The sequence below is a fragment of the Malurus melanocephalus genome, unplaced genomic scaffold (genome assembly GCF_030028575.1).
Source record: "Malurus melanocephalus ecotype Western Australia unplaced genomic scaffold, MMel_1.1 scaffold_686, whole genome shotgun sequence".
Taxonomy (NCBI): Eukaryota; Metazoa; Chordata; class Aves; order Passeriformes; family Maluridae; genus Malurus; species Malurus melanocephalus.
Window position 1 is genome coordinate 24647 of NW_026623918.1, and position 21958 is coordinate 46604.

At 42.5% G+C, this 21958-nt stretch overlaps 1 protein-coding gene across 3 annotated transcripts; it reads right to left on the reverse strand.

The window, feature by feature from the left end:
- Positions 1–435: 435 nt before the first annotated feature.
- Positions 436–21704, reverse strand: ALDH18A1 (aldehyde dehydrogenase 18 family member A1). 3 transcript variants are annotated; one of them, XM_057384109.1, is made up of 18 exons: positions 21621–21704; positions 18037–18160; positions 15167–15390; positions 13530–13679; positions 13335–13439; positions 12379–12537; positions 11709–11799; positions 9979–10103; positions 8851–8995; positions 7110–7183; positions 6378–6477; positions 5143–5363; positions 3906–4043; positions 3623–3818; positions 3356–3477; positions 2045–2231; positions 1575–1670; positions 436–640 (listed from the first exon to the last, which is right to left on the reverse strand). In XM_057384109.1, the coding sequence occupies exons 2-18, from the start codon at positions 18128–18130 to the stop codon at positions 459–461; spliced, it is 2409 nt and encodes an 802-aa protein (XP_057240092.1). In that variant the 5' UTR covers positions 18131–18160; positions 21621–21704; the 3' UTR covers positions 436–458. The 3 variants fall into 3 exon arrangements, with proteins under 3 accessions (XP_057240092.1, XP_057240091.1, XP_057240090.1); XM_057384108.1 differs by lacking the exon at positions 21621–21704 and adding an exon at positions 21258–21614 and having other exon boundaries at positions 12385–12537; XM_057384107.1 differs by lacking the exon at positions 21621–21704 and adding an exon at positions 21258–21614.
- Between the last annotated feature and the right edge of the window lie 254 nt (positions 21705–21958).

The following is a 21958-nucleotide window of genomic DNA, read 5'->3' on the forward strand; positions in this document are numbered from 1 at the left end:
AAGAGATGCAATGATGATAAGACGGAAGAAAAATATCTTCAAAATCAAACTAATTTTCTCTATTCAGTCTGTTCTTCACAACAGATACTTAAATAAAACAAAGACTTAGAGAAAAAAAAATTATGCTCCACCACCAAACATATTTGCTACTATGAGAATTGGGATAACAAAAAACAATGTAGTCAATACTGAAATCCTTCCTTATGTTACCTGTATGATTTGAAAAAAAATCTGTCTCTGGGAGAAGTGAGGTCAGTTTGCAGATACTATCTAAGGAAACTGAAAGGTGTGTGTTGGGAAATTCTCATCAATGGGATAATTTTGTACTCATTGTACTGCACAATGACCAAGGACAATGTTTCTGAAGATGAAAAACAAATTCCTTCACCAGAGATTATCCTGAAGCCTGAACATCTCCAGGAAATAATTATACCCCTGGGTTTTCTCCCCCGACATTCTTAGCTGGCGTTTCTCTGAGGGAGAGGGAGGCTCTCATGAAGATACTTCATGCTCCCGTGCTCCGAAAAGTCAGAAACAACGTGATTGTCCCCCCTTAACAACCACTTCGTAGTTAAGAGTCCTTCGATTCCAACCGGTCCGCGTGCGTGGATACGCGAAGTACTAATTCCCACTTCGGCGCCTGTAGGAAACACCCAAGATAAAAGTAGTTAATCCTCTGATAATGTTCACTGCATACTAAATGGTTTTGCACCTCCCTGTAAAAAAGCTGCCTGCCTTTCRAGGACCTGCCATTCTCTGCTCCTCTGCAAACAGCAGTTCCGTTTATCAGATAGAGAAGCTCGAAGAGGTTAATTATTACATTACAAATTGCAATGTTTATACTCTTGGCTGCTACAGTTACTTTCAGAAAAAAAGATGCAAGAGAGAAGAGGTATCTCTTACACTGATCTTAGACTGATCTGAGGGCATAATCCTTAAAATAAAATAAAAGCTAAACCAGTAAAAATCCTACGTCCTTTTCTATCACGTTGATATTGTAAGACCTTAACTAGAATTTTTTAATCACACGGAACACCAAACGTTCCAGCTGACACAGTAATAGTGTGTAGCAGAGACTTCTGATTTTCCGCCTCAGGAAAGATTGTTTCCCTTCTGCACTCATTTCTGCACAGCAAGTGCACCTGCCTATTTAAGCAATGGATACTCAGTTTGGTTCGTGCCCTTCGTTCCTTAATGCTGCGGGACCGGCACGCTGGACAGGACAGTGGGCTTAGTCTGCCCGGCAGGACCAAAGCATTGCGTTATTTACAGCATCATTAGAAAGAGAAACAAAAAGAAAACCATTCAGCATTTTCAGATCCTCTATTGTGTTGTTCTATCACTATATGCATGTGGCATACTTTACTGCAATTGACTAGATCTTCAAAGCATCCAAAACATCTTTTTGTGGATGAAATTTCTAAGCTTAAACTTTTTGAACAGTACCTTTCCTCAAAACCTTTTATTAGATGGTAAAATAAAAGCCTGACCCTATCTCTCAGGGTTCATACTGCCACGCTTTTCACACACCGCCAAATTCTGCAGTCACATCCCCACGGTATTTTCCCTCTTACCGAGTCCAAATCTGTAGCCATCGGAGAATCGGGTACTGGCGTTCCAGAAAACACATGCACTATCCACATGCTGGAGAAAAAACTCTGCTGTTTTCTCTGGTAAAGAGACAGAGACAAAAATAAAATCCATTACATACAGAATAATCACATATTCCAATAAACACAGCATAAAACAGAACTTTCAAGGAGGGATTTAATTGCATGACCAGGGTGAAAGAACAGCTGCCCCAAACAGCTTTTGACATTCCAGCTGAGACAGTTAAGGTACAGTCAGCTCTCCATTAGTCTCAAACATGGAATTGCTCCACATAATGAAAAATCCTAAACTCAATTGCTGTTGCAAGTAACGTTTGGGAACTACAATGCAGCACACACCCAGAAGAACTGCTGCAGTGCAGTTAGTTACACTAATGCCCGGAGTTAGCAGTCAAACTAAAACAGCAGCTTAAGGAAGGAGCCTGGTCACTAACCATTTTCTGTGATAATAACATCTGTATGGGAACTTCCATACTTGTGGATATGTTCAATGGCCTCTTGAACGCTGTCTACCACCTCAATACAGCACTCCAGGTCCCCGTATTCTGTGCGCAGAGATTTCACTTCTGAAGGGCTGAATGTCAAGTAAGATGCAAACTTTGGGCCAGCATGAATCTTCACCTGCAATACCAGAAACATTTTGTTTGTGTTTACTGACGGTACCGGAGCCTTCCAGATGGAAGTGCGGCTTCTTGTGCACAATGTGGGATGGATAGCGGTCTCCGTGGTGCTATGTTTTGGACTTGGGACTGAAAGGTGTTAAAAACACACTGATGCTTTGGCTTTTGCCAAATAGAGCTTGCACAGCATCGAGGCCCTCTCTTCCCCCGGTTCCCACCATCTCTGTCCCCCTAGTGAAAAGGTCGGGAGTGTGTTGGAAGTCGGGAGGGGACGTAGCAAACAGCTGACCAGAACCGACCGAAGGGGTATTCCGTGYCATATGCACAGCAATATAAACTGAGGGGAAGGGGTTTTTGAACAAGGTAGGCATTGCTCCGAGACTGGCTGAGCATTGGTTTGTTTGAGGCAGATAGCAAGTAATTGCCGTGTGGGTGTTTYGGAGGGGTGGTGGATTGTTTTGTTTTGTTTTGGGGTCGGTTTATTTTTTTATCATGTTTTTTCCTTCTCTTTGTTCCCTTTCTTCTTCCTCTTTTCTTCATTTATCAAGCTATCTTTCAAACCAAAAGGTTCCTTGCTACCTTGACTGAAAAAGCATTGCTAGCATGTAGACAATTGATTGGCGTACTAACCTTCTGACGTTCCTTCGACACATCGGAAGGGAAAATGGGTGGGAATAAAGGGCACASGAGAGGAAAATTTTAAAAAACACAGGTATTGAGCAAATTCAGAAAGGATGAAAACAGGAAGGGAATTTGCTTGGGTAAGAAGCCAAATGAATAGATTCAAGAAGAAGAGGCGTTGCATCTGGCTGAATTTGAAAGGCTAGAGAGAGGGTTGTGTACATGCTCTCATAAGGCGGAAGATTACTTCTGCTATATACAAGGAAGTATATAGCAAAAGTATCCCAGTAACAGGCCGTAGATCATTTCTGCAGAGAAACTTGACAATGCGCGGAGAAGCAAAGTTCATTTATACGTACAAAGGCACGAAAGGGTAACTAAAATGCTATGCCGTATAAACAGGGGCTACACCAGCCAGACCGAATGCATCTAAAGTGCGAAGACAAAAAAACACCCGCAAAACCCAAAACCCACGGACCGAAACGCGAGTAACCGGTGACTAACCTGCTCTACTCTCAGCATGTCTATGATCTGATCGAACAATGGGGTTCTCAGCAAGTCTCGATGAATTAAGAGAGTTTCCAGAGCATTACAGGCAGCAGGATATTCACATTTTGAATCTCTGACTGAGGTTTAAGAGAAGATATTGGTTACATAACATTTACAACAAAGATTTTGAATAGCATATAAATGATAAATGACCATAACTACATCGCATACTCCACAGCTCAGTTACACCCATGAGATTCAAGTCACCCTCCCACAGCTTACTTATTCGTGTGACCTTCTCAACACTGGCATCCRTGTCAACATACACGTGACAGATCCCTTCGCTGTGTCCCATCACTGGGATTCCCTTAGCGGCTTTCTGGATATTCCTGACTAGCTGCGATGAACCACGTGGAATGATAAGATCTATCAACTTATCCAAACGGCAGAGATCTTCTACTTCCTCTCTTGTGTTCACCTGAGGTAGTCGTAACACAAACGATTTACAATTTGAACTCTCAAGTTTTGCCCGTACTTTTTAGTCGATTCAACTCTAGGCACTTACCAGTTGCACCGCATCTCTGACTCCATGAACAGAAAGGGCTTCTTGCGTCAGATGATGAAGGATTTGATTGCTATGCGCTGCCTCTTTCCCTCCTTTAAGTAATAAGCCATTTCCACTGGCTATGGCCAAAGCAGAGACCTGTCAAAGGAGTTTATTACAGGGAAAAAAAAAAGCCAACCCTTAAGTATAATCTGATTCCTCTGTCACAATCATASCCACAAAATAAACAGACAATTTTTGGTTCAGTTTATTTACTCAATATTCATCTACAGTCTTCCTTTTACAGCTCCAAAAAACCATTACTGGTAGCAGCACATTTAACTCCAGAAATAAAATGTCCTAGTTTTTCAGGAACAAACTTGAGCTTTCAGGATACTGTTGCCAGAGGAAGACTGCAGAGAACAAGTCAGAGGAAACTATGAACATAGGGCTTGATGTGAATCCTGTAGCTGTGTGGGCAATTACCCCAAGGAGAATAATTCTAGGAGCAAGAACTCCTGTCCCTAACCAATCCGGCAGAGAGTGGCAAATAAGCTCTTCCTATGAGTGGGCAGAACATTTTCATCACGCTGTCTAAAACAGCAATCATAAATAGACAACTTGCTCTCAATGTGGAGAAAAAAAGAAATTTGAGATGAGAGGTCCGGCATCATCCTCACTCCCATGTTTATCATCTGAGGAAACCCATAGAAAAGCTTTCTGTGCTTTCTGTGCTCAGCCTATTTCAAATTTTTTAGTCATGTATTTCTAAAAGCTACAGCATTTGCATTAGACCGTTTCTGTTTAATGCCAGCCTGCGGTTCAGATGCGTACAGCAAGGCCACATAAATGCACATCAGGAGAAGCCTCCCAAGCTATGAGTCAGGCACTGAACGCACACTCATCAAGACGCATGCAGAAACTGCATCATCTGAATGTAAGATAACTCCTTCTGTATGTCAGGTTTAACAAAAAAATGCAAAAAACACAGCTCCTCCTCTGGCAAAAAGCTCAAACCCACCCAAAACGACCATAAAAAAAAAAAAAAAAAAAAAAAAACAACAAAAAACCCCAGGCCTGATTACCAGAACCCTGCAAAAGCAAGTTCCAAAAACATCTCTGTATACAAAACAGGAGTGCCAAAAATCAATTGTAGATTAATCCAGGCAAGCGTCCTTTGAAAAAAAATACTTCTTGTAGTCTCCTACTTGGTCACCAACAGAAGTACCCAATAGCGTAGTCTGCCTTCCTTACGTACCTGCGGAAGACAGTCGGGACGAGACTCAAAGATCACGAGAAGGACGCCAATGGGCACCGTCACCTGCTCCAAATCCAGGTCTTTTGCTATTCGAGTTCGTCGAATTACACGGCCGACGCTGTCTCGTGAGGATGCTGCGATCTGACGCAGACCAATAGCCAAGCTGTTAAGCTTTGAAGTAGACAGACTTAGGCGTTTCAACAAAGGGAGTGCCAATCTCCCTAAAAGAAAGGAAAAGTTGTGCTGGAGATAAATTGGTCTTCTAACGCTCGAGCAAAAGTAACTTAAATGAATGCTGAACCTAAGGACAATTAAGGTATTTTCCAACTTTAGCAAGGATTCTACCCAAGATTAAAAATGCACAGCATTAAGTCCGGTAGTCACAATAAAACCCCTCAAATAGAATGATGATTTCACCCACCACGTTTTCAAAGGTAACGTTTGTCCTATTTCATGTACTGAATGCATGACTGAATTTCTTAAAATTTCTACCTTTGCAGTATTTCTAGAAGGTCCAGGCAGTACTTTCCCCTTTCAGTTTTACAAACAGAAACGCCAAAGCACAGACACATGCATAGCATTTCTGTGCAGACTGAGCAAAAACTACCAGAATTTTCTGGTTTGAACATGTTGAAACAGTAAGCTAAACCCAGCAACGACCCTTCAAATACTCTGATCGGTAGTGCCTTCCACAGAGTTTTACGATTCACGATGAGTCCTTTTCGTACGTTTGCTACGCTGATACGTACGCRTCTTATTTTCAGCTTCTCAGCGATTGCATCAATCTAACACAGAAGAATGGGGTTCATCTGAGCCACCTGAAGAGAACCTTCCTCAATCAGAAGGGGACACGGTTCTCTTCGGAGAGCATCAATTTACGTGTATAGATAGCCTTCCCTTCAGGAACCAAACACTACATTAAGCGGCACAGAAAATATTCACTTTATGCACAATGGTAACACAGATATTTGTTCCATTCTTTTATTTTTTTTACAATATACCACTTGATGTTTTGCACTGCCACGGTATCTTTTCTGATGAAAGCATCCGTTTTGAGCAATGGAGAAAGCTGCAGCTGTTCACGCTGACAAGCCCTCAAACTCCTGGGTTCGCTAATCTGTGTCAGTCATACCACCCAATCCTAGATGATAAAAGATTCTAGTTCTGCTCATTTTTGTCAAAGCCCAGAGAGGTTCAAGGTGATAGTATTACCGTAGTAGGATTTGAAACAGTACCTTTATTTTCAGCCTCCTGTAAGTCCTTTTTGTTTGCCAAGAGAATTTCTTCTCTCTGGTCCGTTAGTAAATCAGCAAGACGATAAATAATCTCYGCTCTCTGAAAGAGAAAACAGTTTCTGAACTGACTTCTTACTCAAAGTCCACGCAGTTCGACACCTAGTCCCTATTCATGCTGACCACATCCTCTCACTATCCTAACTCTCCCAATACTTGGCCAGCTGATTTTTGCAGCCTGCATCGCGTTGAAAAAAAAATGAACACCGCTTTAACCTTTACTTTGCTTTTTATTATCTCGCTTTCCTTCCTGGTGCTCTTCACCAAAATCACGTCCTTCCTTTAAGAGCACCTTGTGCCACATCACATCCACTCAGTTGTATAGCGGTAATTCTTTACAGCTCTGCTTTTGTATACATGGTGTATGTTAAATTCCACACAGATGCGAATGGAGCAAGTTATTCCAGTCAATTCCTCAGTAGCTCTGATCACAATTCACTTCAATTTGTTATTTGATGCTATTGAAGTTTTCATAAACCCCGAACAAAAGCATGTATTACTTCGGAGCCCCGAGGTACGTGATCTTTTTGCTTTTTTCATCTTTTAGTACGCTACCCTACAAATAATGGATCTGGTACACAAATAATAGATTCTTGTCCCCGCTTATGTTATAAAGTGTTGCAAAACTTGCCGCTCGTGCATAGTTTTAACAAGCTGGCCGTATTGTTCTGTCACCTGTTCAGGCTGCAGAGCTGCCAAGGTCCTGCCACCGGCTCGAGCCATTTCAGCCTGCTGTTCTACTGTAGGGCCTGCAAAAAAAMCCCAAAAATATTCTATGCAGGCAAAGTAACGGGATAGGCAGAAGTGAGCACTGGCCCTATCGTCTTCCAATTCTTTGTTCTGAGCACAAAGGCCAGTACGGTTTTAAACAGACAAATTTGAGAAAAAAGTTGTGCACTATGACAGAAAAGTCTGTACCTAATGCAAAAATCCTGTTATAGTTCCTACATAAAGAGTCATCACAAAGATTATGTTCCTCTGTCACAGCAGCATGCATCAAGAAGACTTGATGAAGGGCAGAAGAACAACAGGACAGCTAAGTCTCTAGGGCATAGGAGGCTACTGAAGAAAAGAGGCAAACTTTGAGAAGTTGAAGCATCCAGCTGAGAAATGTACGCATAAGAACACAAACAACAGCGGAAGCCAAAGCCCTAGTAGCAGCTCACAGAACAACTGCTGTCCCTCAGCCTTTCCTTGTATGCATTTTAGGAGCGAGGTGATGAAATGATATAAAACACGTTGTCTGTGTTTCTGTTTCAAAGTCACCGTGTTTAGATAGTGTTTCTGCAAAGAATTCAGAAGTAGCTCACGGATTAACTGAGGCGTCATTTTCAACTCTCCCGAAATAGCCTGTAAATCCTGTGACTTGGAAAGGGTTAAATACAACCCAACTTCCATTTAAGAAGGATCCCATGGAAGTCGCCAGAGTAGAAATTACAGAGAGGTATAGCAAGAAATGTTAGGAAAGAACTTGTGGACATAAGATTAATCAGACTTATTTAAAACATCTTAAACCAGCGTTTTGAAGTGACATCATGCTTCGCAAAGTATTACTGTTCTTTGAGAAAAAGGACGTATGTAAGCAAACATACTCGATTTTTTAAAGTTACTTGAATTTCCAAAGTGTGGGATTTGGGAGACAGAAGACAAAGAGAGATTGGAGTAAACACCGCAACAGTCTGCAGGGACAGACTTTTGCTATTTTCCATATATGTAAGTGATTCGGAATGGGATCGCAAGAATGAAAGCTTTTCCGCTCATACCCATTTATTATAGCAGGGCTAACCAAAAAGGCTCTTGACCATAATGACACTGAGTGGGTTCAAAGGATGACTTGACATATATATACGAGAAATCCACTAAGGATTATTACACATAAAGAAATTCATTTTGCTTAAAGTGCAATTCAAAAGTATTGCTCCTATTCAAGGGTCGCAGATCTTTGGTTTGATTTTATCCAGCAGCTGCTATGCAGTTACAGCAATGCAGTGGCAGGAAAACATTCCTACCTATCATACCAGAATATGGTATGATAGACTAAGACTAGGTTGTAAAAGAAATTTATGATAAAAAATAAACCTAAACGCTACCTTAGTTCAGAGGCGCATTCAATGTCCATATTTTCACACTGAAACCATGGATACTTGATCATAGTTTCTAACACTGCAAAAGACAAAATTTCTACTCTACTCACTTCATTCTTCAAATCGAAATATGATGCAGCATTTTATCAGCTGGAGGGAAGGAGTGCAGGGAATTCAACAATTTCTGTCCTTACTTTAGAAAATACCTTTCAAAACCAATTTTTCAAGCAGAGGATGATTTCCCAGTTATTGCACAGGTCTAGACAAATTTTAWCTCTAATTTTTCAGGAAATCTCTACAACTCTCAAGGTACACACTACCTCTGTACTCACCTGCAGGTTTTACCTCTGAAAAGAAAGTTCCGACTTTTTTCCCTTCTACAATGTCTGTAATGACATGACCGGAGATCTTTGGGTGGGTTCCATTTGCAATCACTACAGAGGTGCCCCCTTGCAGGGCCCACAGAGCTGCTTTCACCTACAGCAAAGGATAGAGTCAGCTCCAAGAGATTAACTTGTTATTTGTATCACCACTCTAAACAAGACTTCTTGGCCAGCTTTGATGTCCAGATTGATCACTTACACTTTCCAAGAACACTGGACACACTTTGTGAATTTCTGAACCTCAGTGCTGGAATACTGAAATTTGCTTAGTGCTAAGGCAGTATTTTAAGTTTACATTAGGATTAGCTTATTAGTAAGGGTCCTTTGAAATCCATTAGGACTGATGAGCCCTAAGATTAGCCACCTCCCACATACTTGAGCACAACATGGTTTCTCTGAAATCTATCCTCCTTCAGCATTTCATCAGTTCGTGCCAAAATAAAAAAAAACATAAACGCAGATGGTACCTGCTGAAGAAGTACTGCCGGTGGTTCCTTTAATTTCACTTCCCAATGGAGATAGAGGCAATATTATCCACAACTCTATGTGTCATTTATTTAATTGCAAAAGCTTCTCTGCTTACTCACTATTATGCTTTCCTAATACAGTTCTACAATTTTGTATTACAGTACTTGGTATTACAGAATACAGTATCTCTGTTCACTACCAGATKCAAATGTCACGTAGGCCTATTGCATCAAGCTCTGCTACCAGAAGACCATCAACTGCTTCACAGTTGCCCAAATTTCATGCTGACACAACTCCACAGATGCGGTTTCACTGGTGCGGAGTAGCTGAAAGTTCTCCTCAACCTCCTGGCTACATTCTTTCTAATGCAACCCAAGCCACGGCTGACCAGCTTCGCGCAAAGGGCGTATTGCTGACTTACATTCCATTTGGTTCTGCCACGGCTCATTTACCCTTTTCAGTGAACCCGCATTTCCTTTTAGTGAATTCCTAAGGTTCCTGCCTGCCAACTTCTGCGGACTATCAAAATCCATTTGAAGAGCAGCAGAGAGCATATCTCATCTAGCTCCCTCGCCTACCAAACACGAAACAAATGTTACGTATTTCTACCTTGGCTTCCATGCCGCCCATTCCCACTCTGGATTTGGTTCCAAATGTCACGGACTGCTGGTCTCCCGGGTAGAATATATCGATGAGCTTTGCATCATCAGAGCCTGGAGGGCTGTCAAAGAGTCCTGAAATAAACAATAAAAATCAGTTATACACCCTCATGTCCAAAGATTGCCCATAAAAGAAGACCAAAACCAACCAGAACAGTCAACATAAAACTAAAAAGCTGTGTTCTGCTTTATAGGATTGAAAACTTCCACCAAACCCTTTTTGTGTGGGACTGAAAGCATGAAACACTTAACTGGCAGACCCAAAAGCTATAGGTTTATTGAAAGCCTAAAATATAAGAAAGAAAAAATCCACATGCTGAATAGCAGCGTGCAAGCTGGGAGGCAATGACATTCGGTTGAGATCTGAGACAGTTTGCAGCTTTCAGCCATTCAAAATCAAGGCTTACAAGTGCCCCCCTGAACAGGCAAAGAATAGTCCTCGTCACCAAAGCCTCAGATTATATTCTTGCACGGTGGGTTGCAGAGTGAGAAAACAGGCAAATCAGAAACTTGTAAAAAGGGTAACTACTGAATTCTGCTAAGAACACAACACTACAAAAACATACTCTTATCAATATTTTTAAAAATCAAGTAATTTTATGTAACCACACTTGGGAGTTAAATTACACTTCTGTTTACCCACCACCATTAACTTCAACTCTACCACCGCACTTCTCAGAAATTCTACGTGAACAAACACTGACAYGACAAATTGGAGAGCACAAGCGCAGTTTACCCGTGTCCACCATCGATAGCTTGGGAAGTAGAGGACACGCATCTTCTACAAACAAGTCGTCACATTGAATGAATAAGCCTGGAGCACGAGTGTGCCCGTTTGCTTTTTTTTTTTTTGCAAGCTGTTTCGATTATTGCTTTTATGACAGCGTTCTCAGACAGTCATTTCAACTAGAATCAATCATGCAACCAGTTGCATCTGCTAAAAGAAACCATGCTTATGGAAAGACACCTCCTTCACAAGGCCTCGAGCATGTGCCGAACTCCGGGATCTACTGAAATAAACCCATCCGGAGAAGATGGAAAGACAATGTGACTTGGGTGACGTGGACTGCATTGATCTGAAACTGCTCCCACTAGCCTCCCCTCTCTGGAAAAGGAACATCCATCAAAAAAATCAACAACCATCGCTGATAGGCTTATTTCACAACAGCACAGCTCAGAAGACTAGAGTGGTGTAAGCCAAAAGTAAGGGAGACAGAAAAAGCTAGCAAGATCCAGGTATCTGGAAAACAATGACCAGAACTTGTAATATGCCAGTAATTCACTGACAGAACCTGCTGCCAGAAGAAAAAAACTATTGTAGTATAGCGTTCGGTTTATACTCCCGATTTAAAACACACAGGTTTTATCCTGCACACTAATCCTGACTATCTTATAATTCTGAGAAGCTAACAGAAGTACCACAGTACACGTAGTATTCTGGGCTCTGGAACAAGTCTCAGGTTCACGTGTGTACACACCCACCCAGACTCAACAGTGTGTCAGACAGTCTTGGGCTTATGCCACAGCATCAACACTGGGTATAGGCCTTAAGAAGTTATTGTAGTACATTGCAATTGTCCCTGTGAAAGAGATAAACTGAAGAGATCAAAGAAAAGAGGTTGGCTCGACAGTCTGATGTGCTTCCCTAAAAGRAAACATTAAAAGAAATTACTCACAAACCTTCTACATCTGAAAGAACAATCAGGAGATCAGTTTTCATTTCCACAGCCAATCGTGCTGCCAGACTGTCGTTATCCTTCACACTAATTACCTGCAACACACGTGTATCATAAGCGCAAATAGCGTGACGAACTAATATATATTTGGTGCCAATAAAAAAGCAATCTAACTCAGTGCTAACAAAAAAGTCCTTCTGAGCTACTTTGTTCACACCCACTRGAAACTTCAAACGTGATCCTTGTATCAAAGTGTGTACGTTTTAGCAAAGTGGTATCAAAATGACGAGGAGTGTGATCGGTAGCTGCGTTCTCCACCTCGGTGCCCGGTGACAGCGCAAGAGGCACTAACGCTGCTTTAAAGCAGTTGCCGGATTAGATGACCTGCAGAAGTATCTTTCAACTTCGGCTACTCAATGAAAAACCGAACTAGGCATGCTCACTTCTAGTAGAGTGCACTGTATCTGCCCTGCTTTCATCCCGCAATGCTGCATCATGCCAAATACAGACAAGTCGACGCAGTTTTCCCGTACCCTCTGTACGCATACTGATTCTGCATCTTTGTTTCTCTGCTGTAGACTTCAAAGGTCCCCGGTTATGACATTAGTCAAGTACACATTAGTGCCGTACCATCTGCAAGCAGAAGGCCCTCCCCCTTGCAATACTTTACCCACATTTACCCCCTGCAGATCACTGTTTGGCTCTGGAGGTGGAACAACTGCATCGTTAGTGTTAATTATAGGGACGATATTCATCCTTAAAAGCTCGTGTAACGTTCCATTTAAGTTGCGACGCTTCTGCTCGTCGTGAAAATCCAGGTTGGTGACTAATATCTAAAAGGAAGAAAGAAACTACTTAGCCTACCACCTTTCCTACGAGAACGTGATATAAACCCATGCCTTAACGTGTCATAACAGAGCAGTCATGCCTTTGGGTCACTAAGGAAACAAAAGCCACATTTAAAAGAATCGAAGCGAGAAATATTCTTTCCACAGTATCATCAGGTTTATTCCAGTGAAGCCTACAATAGCCTATCTCAACGTGATAGGTCACATGCTCCAGGAATGAACTGAGACAAAAAGATCGTAATCAGAACATAGATGCCAATGGTAACTACTAAGACCCTAGACAATTCAGCAGATGACTCGAGATGCTGCTCTTGCAGTTTTTCCTCCCACTGTAGTGTTCCTACTTGAAGTGAGCAGAAGTCAATTTAGTTCAATTGATACTGTTGCAGCAGTAGGTATAAGACCCCGGCCAAGGATACCATCATCTCCGAGTCGGGAAGGTTCAAAGAGCAGATAGGACGGTAAGTTCTGAAGCGKTCGTACGCATTTCCATCGGCTTTACGGAATGTGTGGTAGTTTAGCCACCTGGTTTTTAAGCCCTCACTTTGGACCACGCACTTCAGCTTTTGTGAAGAGACCTTGACAGACCCACCCTGCTATAAAAGAGCAGGACACACCTAAACTCCAAACAGAAAAAGCACATTCATTTTATCTCGACAATAGGTAACTCCATTACAGAAATACTTAGCAAGACACTGTTTCTAAGTGAAAAAGCTACCGTTTATGTGGCAATAATAAGCCCAAAAGTAGCAAGTAAGTATAGGAAAGAAGGAACACCTTACTTGAGCTGCACAGATGCTGTACTGTGTAAACATGGCTTCGTACAGAGCCATCAGTCCACTCTGTCCAGCTGCTGCRCAGGCTCGGGCTTCCAAGACCGGAATAGCCTACAAAGACAAAGAGCAGCTGTCAGGCACTGACTCAAATGGGTAGTATCCAACATTCAAGGAAAAGCAGGAGTGCCACCAGCCTCTCACCATATCTTTAAGCTGACTCTGGCCCGAATGAAGTGCTTGCCTCACACTCTGAGAAAGCAAGATCTCGTGACGCAACCGCTGCTTTCCAAAAGCTACGGCCCCACTGGTGACAATCATCATCTCTCGGCCCTGATTTTGCAGCATCGAGACCTGTAAGTATAAGAAATAAGAAATAGGGCCTGGCGATGGGTGTGAGCAAGACGGTTCTGGCTACTATAACCTTACGCTCACCAATTCCTGCTGACACAAGTGTTTCGCTTTATCCATGGATTTGCCAAGCAAGGCAACCGCCCTTTAAGATACTTCTGCATGCCTTACAGGTCACTTGGAAGCTATGCCAAGGAGTGTATGCAAGCTTAAACTTCTGTCAAACCTTCTTTTCACAATACTGGCTTTTATGACAGCAACGTGCTCAAATGCGTGCATTCCCAAAGCTACTATCGTACAGTAATTTGAAATCTAGAAGTGAACAGGCCGACTCTCAATAGTAAAGCTTTTGATTACTTCCTCCGTACATGCATCTGGCCAGATTCCTTTCAAAGCCCCAAAGCTAAGTGTCTTACGTGAATGTAATACATTGCGCTTACTTAACTTCCCAGAAAGTCTGGGGTTCACCAAGATAACCGTTTCATTTTGGAGAAGAAATACGGGAGCCGGTCCCATCAGTTTTTCTCTGGAGGAAGTCTGCGAGCGCTCAGGTGACCGAGAAGGGTTCGCTCGTTTTGCAGAGTTCGCGTACTTCAGTGCCACCTTTTTGAAAGTGCTGTGATACCTAGAGACAACTAATGCCCCAGCCACATCTTACCTATTGCATGAAAATCTCACTGTGCAAGTGTCTCCCTCTATGCTGGGTTTGGCCAACTTTCTTTATGGGGGTCCATATGGTACCGCTTTTTGGATTTCCATTCTAAGAGTTTCGATAATATTGCAATGTTTTGCCTATAGCTAAATGGTGCTTGCATAGCAGCAGAGCATTATCTTTCCCCCACGCCGWGTAGCACTCACACGGCCATCGAGGCTTTCCTTGTTCCATTATGTCCCATCCCAGAAGGCAGGCCTAGCAACTGGGCATAAGGTTCAGAGAGGACATATTTGAGACAGCTGAGCTTCACTGGCCAAGGAGACTTTTCGCACCATAGAACGTCATGCGTGGTAATAAAATTGGTGTTGCAGAATAGCAAAAGGCAGGAGGTGGTCTTCCGAGGTGGCCGACACTCAAGGACTAGCAGGGCATCGGTCTGCTTGTGGGAAGTAGTGGTTGTCTTAGCATCATGGATTTCTTTTCCTTTCTCCTCCCCTCATTAAACTGTCTTTATTTCAACCCATGAATTTTCTTACTTTTGCTCTTCCCACTTTCTTCCCAGTCCCACCGGTGATGGGGCAGAGGTGAGAAGAGCAAACAAGAATATCTGTGGATGCCTAACTTATGGTCATGATCACGACCACATCTTCAAAAAACAATTTACTGAGTTCCATGGTTTATAGTCTTACAGTACAGGGGCTTGAGAAAAGGAAAGGCTAATAGATAGTTTTAAAGAGCCATCACTATTTTATGATGGTTTACTACAATCTCTTCTGTACCATGCAACAATCAATGAGTATCTGAAATTATCACAAATGTTCAGCCAGAGAATTACCTGTTCTACAATAGAAGCCAGCCTCCCGAGGGCCAAGCCGCACTCATCACCTCGAGTAACGACAGCGCTACCCAGCTTTACTACAATCCGCTTTGCGTGCTTCAGCTCACTGCGGTGTGCAAATGACTTTCCGTGCGTGCGACTGAGTGGGACGGTGATAAATGGAATGTTGCTCCAGCAACGGATGGATTCATTCCTTAATCTTTGGTTATGGCAAGGAAGGTCTGCGGAAAAAAAAAAAATGCGGTTTTAAGTGTTTCATTCAGACTTATAACCCTGCACCATACACACTTCTTAGTGACTGGGAATTAGAAGCTTTCAATTCATCAAAACAGAGTGAGAAACAGGAATGTCTGAGCAGTACTAACTATCCCTAACATACAGAAGGCAAATATCCCATGCATCACAGAGCTCTGACTCTGGGAATCTAGAAAACCAAACCGAAAGACATTGTTTCTAAAACTGTCCTTGAGATGTGAGCTATATAGGCTTTTTTACAATCTCCTCTGCCTTCCCTCATTAGATACAGTTAAGAGAGTTTTCTTTGTACTACTGCAGTAGTACAGAAAGTTTGACTGTTAGAAGACAAACACAGCTTTTACAACATCTCTAAGCCAGGTATTTTTGTGCATTGCTCAGCTAAGGGAGAGTCAAAAGGGGACGACAGACATACGAACTCAAAAGTTGCAAAGTAGTGTTCGGGCCCAGGAACGGGCCTCCTGAAGATGCGGTCGCGGTCCGAGGCCATCAATRCTCAGGAGGCCTTTGGAAAACACTCGTAGGGTGTTTTGGCTTCGTGCGGTCCCGAAGCGTCAGGCCGTGGGCCTCGATGACTGCTCTAAGAGTTTTACAACCAACTATTTATTCTAGTGAATCCTAAAAAATGTATCATCTGAAGATGCAGAGGCTTCTTTACGACTCAGAATCTGAATCCTATGCCATGGTCAGAATTACCTGATTTTATTTTCTGTGTTTGGTATTTCTAATTTTGGTGCTCTATAATAAAAAATAGATTCATTTTTAAGTTAAAGTGACTGGTCTTGGTGTTATTGGAGAAAGACAGGAATGAACATTGTGCTGCATAAAAGAGAAACTTGCAATTTAACAATGTTTTAATTAAATAAATCTTTTGTTTATTACACATATGGAAGAAGCTTAAATGACTAATCGTGAGGGCTGCACTAACAAATCACACATGTAAAAAGAAAATGGAATTTAGAGAGGAGTTTCATTTGCCCCTAATTTTCACGAGGGAATATTTGTGAATGTAAGCTCTACAATACATAGGAAAAACTGCGCAAAGGAGTACAGTTTAACTGTTCTTTCTGTCATYGTGCCTTACTATTTAGTGCTTCTATTTAATATTTGCCTAACCGATACAGTATAACCAGAAAGGAGTTTATTTTCAGCTCTCCTGGCTTCAGGGTTTAGAAGGTTCCGAGAAGATAGCTGTTGAGAGATAACCAGTATATGAAAAGAAGTATTTTTTGTTTCAGAGAAACAAGAGAAAAGACAACAGTTATAGAACAAGCAGAGAATTCAATTCACACTAAAGTCCTAATCATTAATCTTGCTTTATGGTTTCATAAATCTATCTTTCTTAGTTATTTTACACTGGACTGACACGTGAAATCAGCTCCCGCATTACATATGCCAAACACTTCTGGAGATGCAAGCCCGTTAACTTGCTCCACATGCCAAGCAGGGAGGAACTGACACAGCCATTCGGTCCAAGTTTTGGATAAGTAGACTTAAAGGCATTCCAGTTTTTATAACCTGTACCTGTCAACATTTTCACTTCCTTTATAAAGAAAGGGAAACAAATGAAACATACTTAAGTATTGGGCAGTGCGGACCCTTCTGTACAGCCTGCGCAAGGCTTGCTTCCCAGGAGTAAGTAAGCAGAATTTCAAAATACACACGAGCTGAACAGAACAGAAAAGAAACACAGAGAACAAACAGAAAACAGTGGAGAACAAAAAAACCACCTGTGATAAATGATCACTCCAGCTTCAAATAACAATTGATGAAGTGACAAGAGCCGCTCCACCGTCGGATACTGCCAATACTTGGGAACAAACCTCTCACAGCATTGAGAAAGTTAGCACTGTGAAAATTGCCGACTTCAGAAAATAAGGAATATTTGGAAATATTACAAATACAGAAATCAACAGAGCTGTGGCTCATAAAAGCAAGTTTAGATTTTTCAGGAGGTCAACATGTAATTCATGTAATTATTAGTAAAAGAGAACTGTTAATACACAGACCAGTGGGAAATTAATCCTGCATGCAATGCTAAACAACTATTCTCTTGATCTAAAAGAGTTTATCTATCCTTGCCGTTTCTATTTCAGACCGCTACTCAAAAGGACACTGAATGGTTCTCTTAAGTTAGGTTTTCGGGGAAGAACTATTTACAGGGCACCAATGTATTTACACTCAGGTTTCCTTTGTGCATCTTTTCATTTGAATCTAACCCAAATAAATTTGAGCTTCACATCTTGCTTTACTCGAGAAATCTGAAAATGCGGAGAGAGGAGCAGACATAATCAGGTCTTGTTTTCCAGGAATGTATGAGGTTGAAACAAAGAATTTTGACAGTAGCAGTACTTTTACAACTGATTTTTTTTTCCTTGAAATGCATGTCAGAATGAAAAATACACAAACTCAGACATCCAGCTGAATATTTTTGAGTTAAGGGAGAAAGTAAAATTGAGAAAGTAGAGCTTCAACTGCAGTTCACTTTGCAGGTTTTAAGTTTTGAAACATGTTAATGAGATGATTTTCCTTTCAACATAKGAAAGGGCATAGGCATGCCCAGACACATACTGACCAACATTTCAGAAATGTGTGCTTTCTCTCATACATACATAAACGGGAAATGGCAGCGATGGCATGCGGCTGTAACACAAAGCACCATCCGGGGCAACGGACAATAGGGCTCAGAGCAGCTCGACACAACATTTTGAGATGCCTTCTGCAAATCAAGGATATCTGCAAGTTAAAATGAAGGGAGGAAGGGGGAAAACTGGTTAAATACCAATGACTTTCCATCCATATTTCTCTCCTCGCCCACTCCCCAGGTCCGACTCCTCACTGTCCTTCACAATCTTAATACAATTTCCTCGTGCCTGCTCTCCATTTTGCAGAATTTGCGCACAGACTGTGATACAGAAGAACTGAAGGCCCCCTCTCCCCTACCTGCTGCCAGATCTTTATCAAAGGTAAATAATAAAACATGTCTCCCCGGGAAGGGAAAACACTATTAGTAAATGTACCCACAATGTAAAAAAGTCCTAATTTTGTCCATGGYGAAGATTGGAAGAAAAAGAGAAAATAGTGAGAGATTGTATCATCCGGACTTCTCTGTACACTCCACAATAGAGCACCTACTCTATTTCTCATGAATCTCAGCCCTATTCAATATAGGAAATATGCTCATTCACTTTTCCCTAAGCACTATCATATCCATGATTGCAAGTAAGGACACAAATTTTTTAAGCACTTTGCGTTAGGTTCCCTTGACTGAACATGCAAACACTAAGGATTCTCCTAACTCCAAAATTCACTAGACCAAGTACTCGGCAAACAAGGGATACACAATTAGCCATTTCCTATGACAGATCTAGTTGAAGTAATGCATCCGGTCTTACCAAGAAAACAAACGAGATTAAGAAGAATCTAGTTCTCCCAAACATTACTTAATCCACGAAAGCTCTCCTTCCCCCGTTACAAAACTTTGCTTCCTTTACTCCCTTTCAACACACTTCCCTGCACCACTGAAGGTAGTGACAAGGAGACCTCATAGTAACTGCACTGGAAGTCTGCTATTACCAGGACAATTACACTGCTGACAGTTCTGGTATCCACGTACATCAATACCAGAAGGGGCCTTTATTACCCTCAGTTACAAACCTTACCAAAAGATACACCTCTACATTAGACAAGGGAGCCACCAGCAGATAACATTTCTCCTGTTTTGTCTAGTAATGCTTACATTTAATGGCATTTTAATAATAATCTTAACCTGCAATATCCCTTCAGTTCTGTATTTCATGTGAAATAGAAATATTGCCCACTGCCAGGATGAGGCAGACAATTGACTCTGAACAGATCATGCAACTAAGTATTCACTGCTTCCTTCTCGTAACAGGGCAAGCTTAAAGAGGCTGGGGAACATTACTAACTAGTTAGCACTGTTAGTACTTTCCCCCTTTGAACCCTTACCAGGCACCTCCAGAGCTGCACAATTCCCACTATTCATAACTGGTTGTTTTAGCCTTCCACCTCAAACCTCACCTTGACCTCTACTGTCAGATACAGTCTTCTCGAGAGGGTCTTAGCTGTGTCTCAGAGAGATGCTCAAAATCCAGACATGACCTGGCAAATGCCAGGTCATTTATCTAGAACCCCTTCCACCACGAATATCCTGAGTGGAACTGCCCACTTCTCTTCAGCTCCCTTTATGACTATGCCCCTCCGAGGACAGAAACAGGCACCTTCCCTGAAGTTGCACCTCTGGACACTTCCCCTTACCTCTCCTGTCAGGCCTTTAATTCCTGCTACAGTGATAACCTTCACCTGGTGCTTCACTGTTACAAAATATAGGCCTACACGGACCAGATCGAGGTGTGCCGACTCATTGACTGCTCCAACTGATCTGCCAAAGAACCACTGGACAGCCKCGCTACGGGCTGCTTGCAACTAAGAGCAACCTCGTCCTTCTGGAAGATTGTCTCCCGTTTCCCTTTGCTAGAGACAACTTTGCTAAAAGCAGGTGTAAAAAATGTCAGACATTGTGGATCTCCCAAAGGAAGAAGATTAGAAAAAACAGCATGTTATTCAAACTAGCCTGTGAGAAAAGGCAAGGAGACCAAGTTAATGAGAAAACAGGAACAGAAGGTTTAAAGCAGCAGCAGATAGCAATATATGAAATGGAAATGGATGCTGCCAGAAAGAACAGAGCACAGTTTACAGTATGCTGTAAAATACAAGCTTTCTTTCAGACTACTCAAACTTCTTTCTCTCCTCTCACTCAATCAAGGATTGAAATTTCAATTCTTATTTTCCATTCCACTCGCATTTCCACCACTTCCATACATGGGATGGTTCTGATATTCAGTAACAAACAAATACAAAAAGAAGAATATAATAAAAAAAAATAACTTAAAAAAAGGAAAAAAAAAGTAAAACTTTCCTCCCTTACCTGGAGGAAGCAATTAAAAAATGCAAAATGCATTACTCAGGTATTTCTCCTAGCATCAGTTTAAACATTAATTTTTTCGCTACCAGAAAAACATATTTCTTCCAAAGCAGTCTCCAAACATGACCTTTCAAAATATAGTTTTCTTATTATCTCTTTAAATAATTAAAGCTAGCCTTGTATTGTTGCTCAGAGAAAGCAATACCRTCAGCTAGTTTTCATGCATGTATTATTTTAAAAACATGTTAAGTAGCACAGTACATTTAGATGCTGTTACAGATCAGTGTAGAGACTTAGTTGCCTTCCAAAGCAGAGATGTCAAATTTTAAAACTGGTGCCTTGAACGACAACAGTCTATAACACTGTTTTCTCAGTCTGTTGGCTGCAGAGCCATAGGATGCCCACAGTTATTTGAAGTAAGCAGATTAAATTAAATAAACTYTTTTTTCATTGTTTTTATATATAAAGGCAAATATCTCAGAGTGTTAGGACATTCCACAAGTGAAAAAAAATCTGGAAATCAAACTCTGATCAWAAGAACTGTTTTGTGAAACACTAAGCACAGAAGCAGAGATGAATCAAGGGAAATGCACACAATGTCCGTGCAGCAAGCTGTTACCACAACACAGATTTTAAGTCCTCTGTAACATTCAGAAGCTTTTACTATTCGAACCGCTTCACTATCTTACCAACTGAAACTTTTGCAAGGGAAAAAAAATCGATCTGCAGCTCATCGTGCCAACTTTAAACCCCAGAAACCTTCCCAAAGGGAAGCCAGTTGGAAGAACTGGCCAAAGACCTCACATGGTCTTTAGAGCAGCTCGCATACAGGTTCACCCGCGTTCTGYGGGCTATACGCACAAAGAGGCAATACAAAGCAGCAAATACCATGCGATTCCTTTCCCTCAAGAACGCATCCCAGCAGGCCAGCGCGCCCACTGCAGCACCGCCTGGGGCGGCAGAGCGACACCTTGTCTTGGCCTCGGAACCCTTCCGAGTGCCCGAGCGCCTCAAAGGGCAGTATCTGCAGGAGTTCGGTGTTGGTCCATTTTGCCAGACGCCGTCTCTAAATCAGTTCCGCAACACAAAAGGGGCTGTAGAGCAGCAGCACMGGTGGGCAGAGCCGGGCCCTCGGAGGCCTCCCTGCGGAGGGGAAGCCGACGGACCGCACGGGTTTCCCGGGTCTTTCGAGCACGCAAACCGCGGCGGGGCCCCCCTCCCGAGCGCCGCGAGTCCCCGCGCCCTCCGCACCTGTGGCGGTCCCGCCGAGCAGCGCGCGCAGAGAATCGCGGGACAGACGGGGCGCGCGCCCGCCGCAGCGGCTCCGGGGCGGCCCCGCCGATCCGCCTCAGCCAATCCCGCCCGGAGCGGCCTCGGCCGCAGCCAATCCCGCCCGGAGCGGCCTCGGCCGCAGCCAATCCGCGACCGCGCAGCCAGCGGCCACGTCACCCACCGCCACGCGCCGCCCCCGCACGCGCTCCTTCCCCACAGCGCTGTCCCGGCAGATGATGTAATTCCCCTCCACGTTGCAGCACAAAATCTTGGCCTTTGCAAGTTACAGCATTAACAACTGTTTTGTCTGGTCCCAG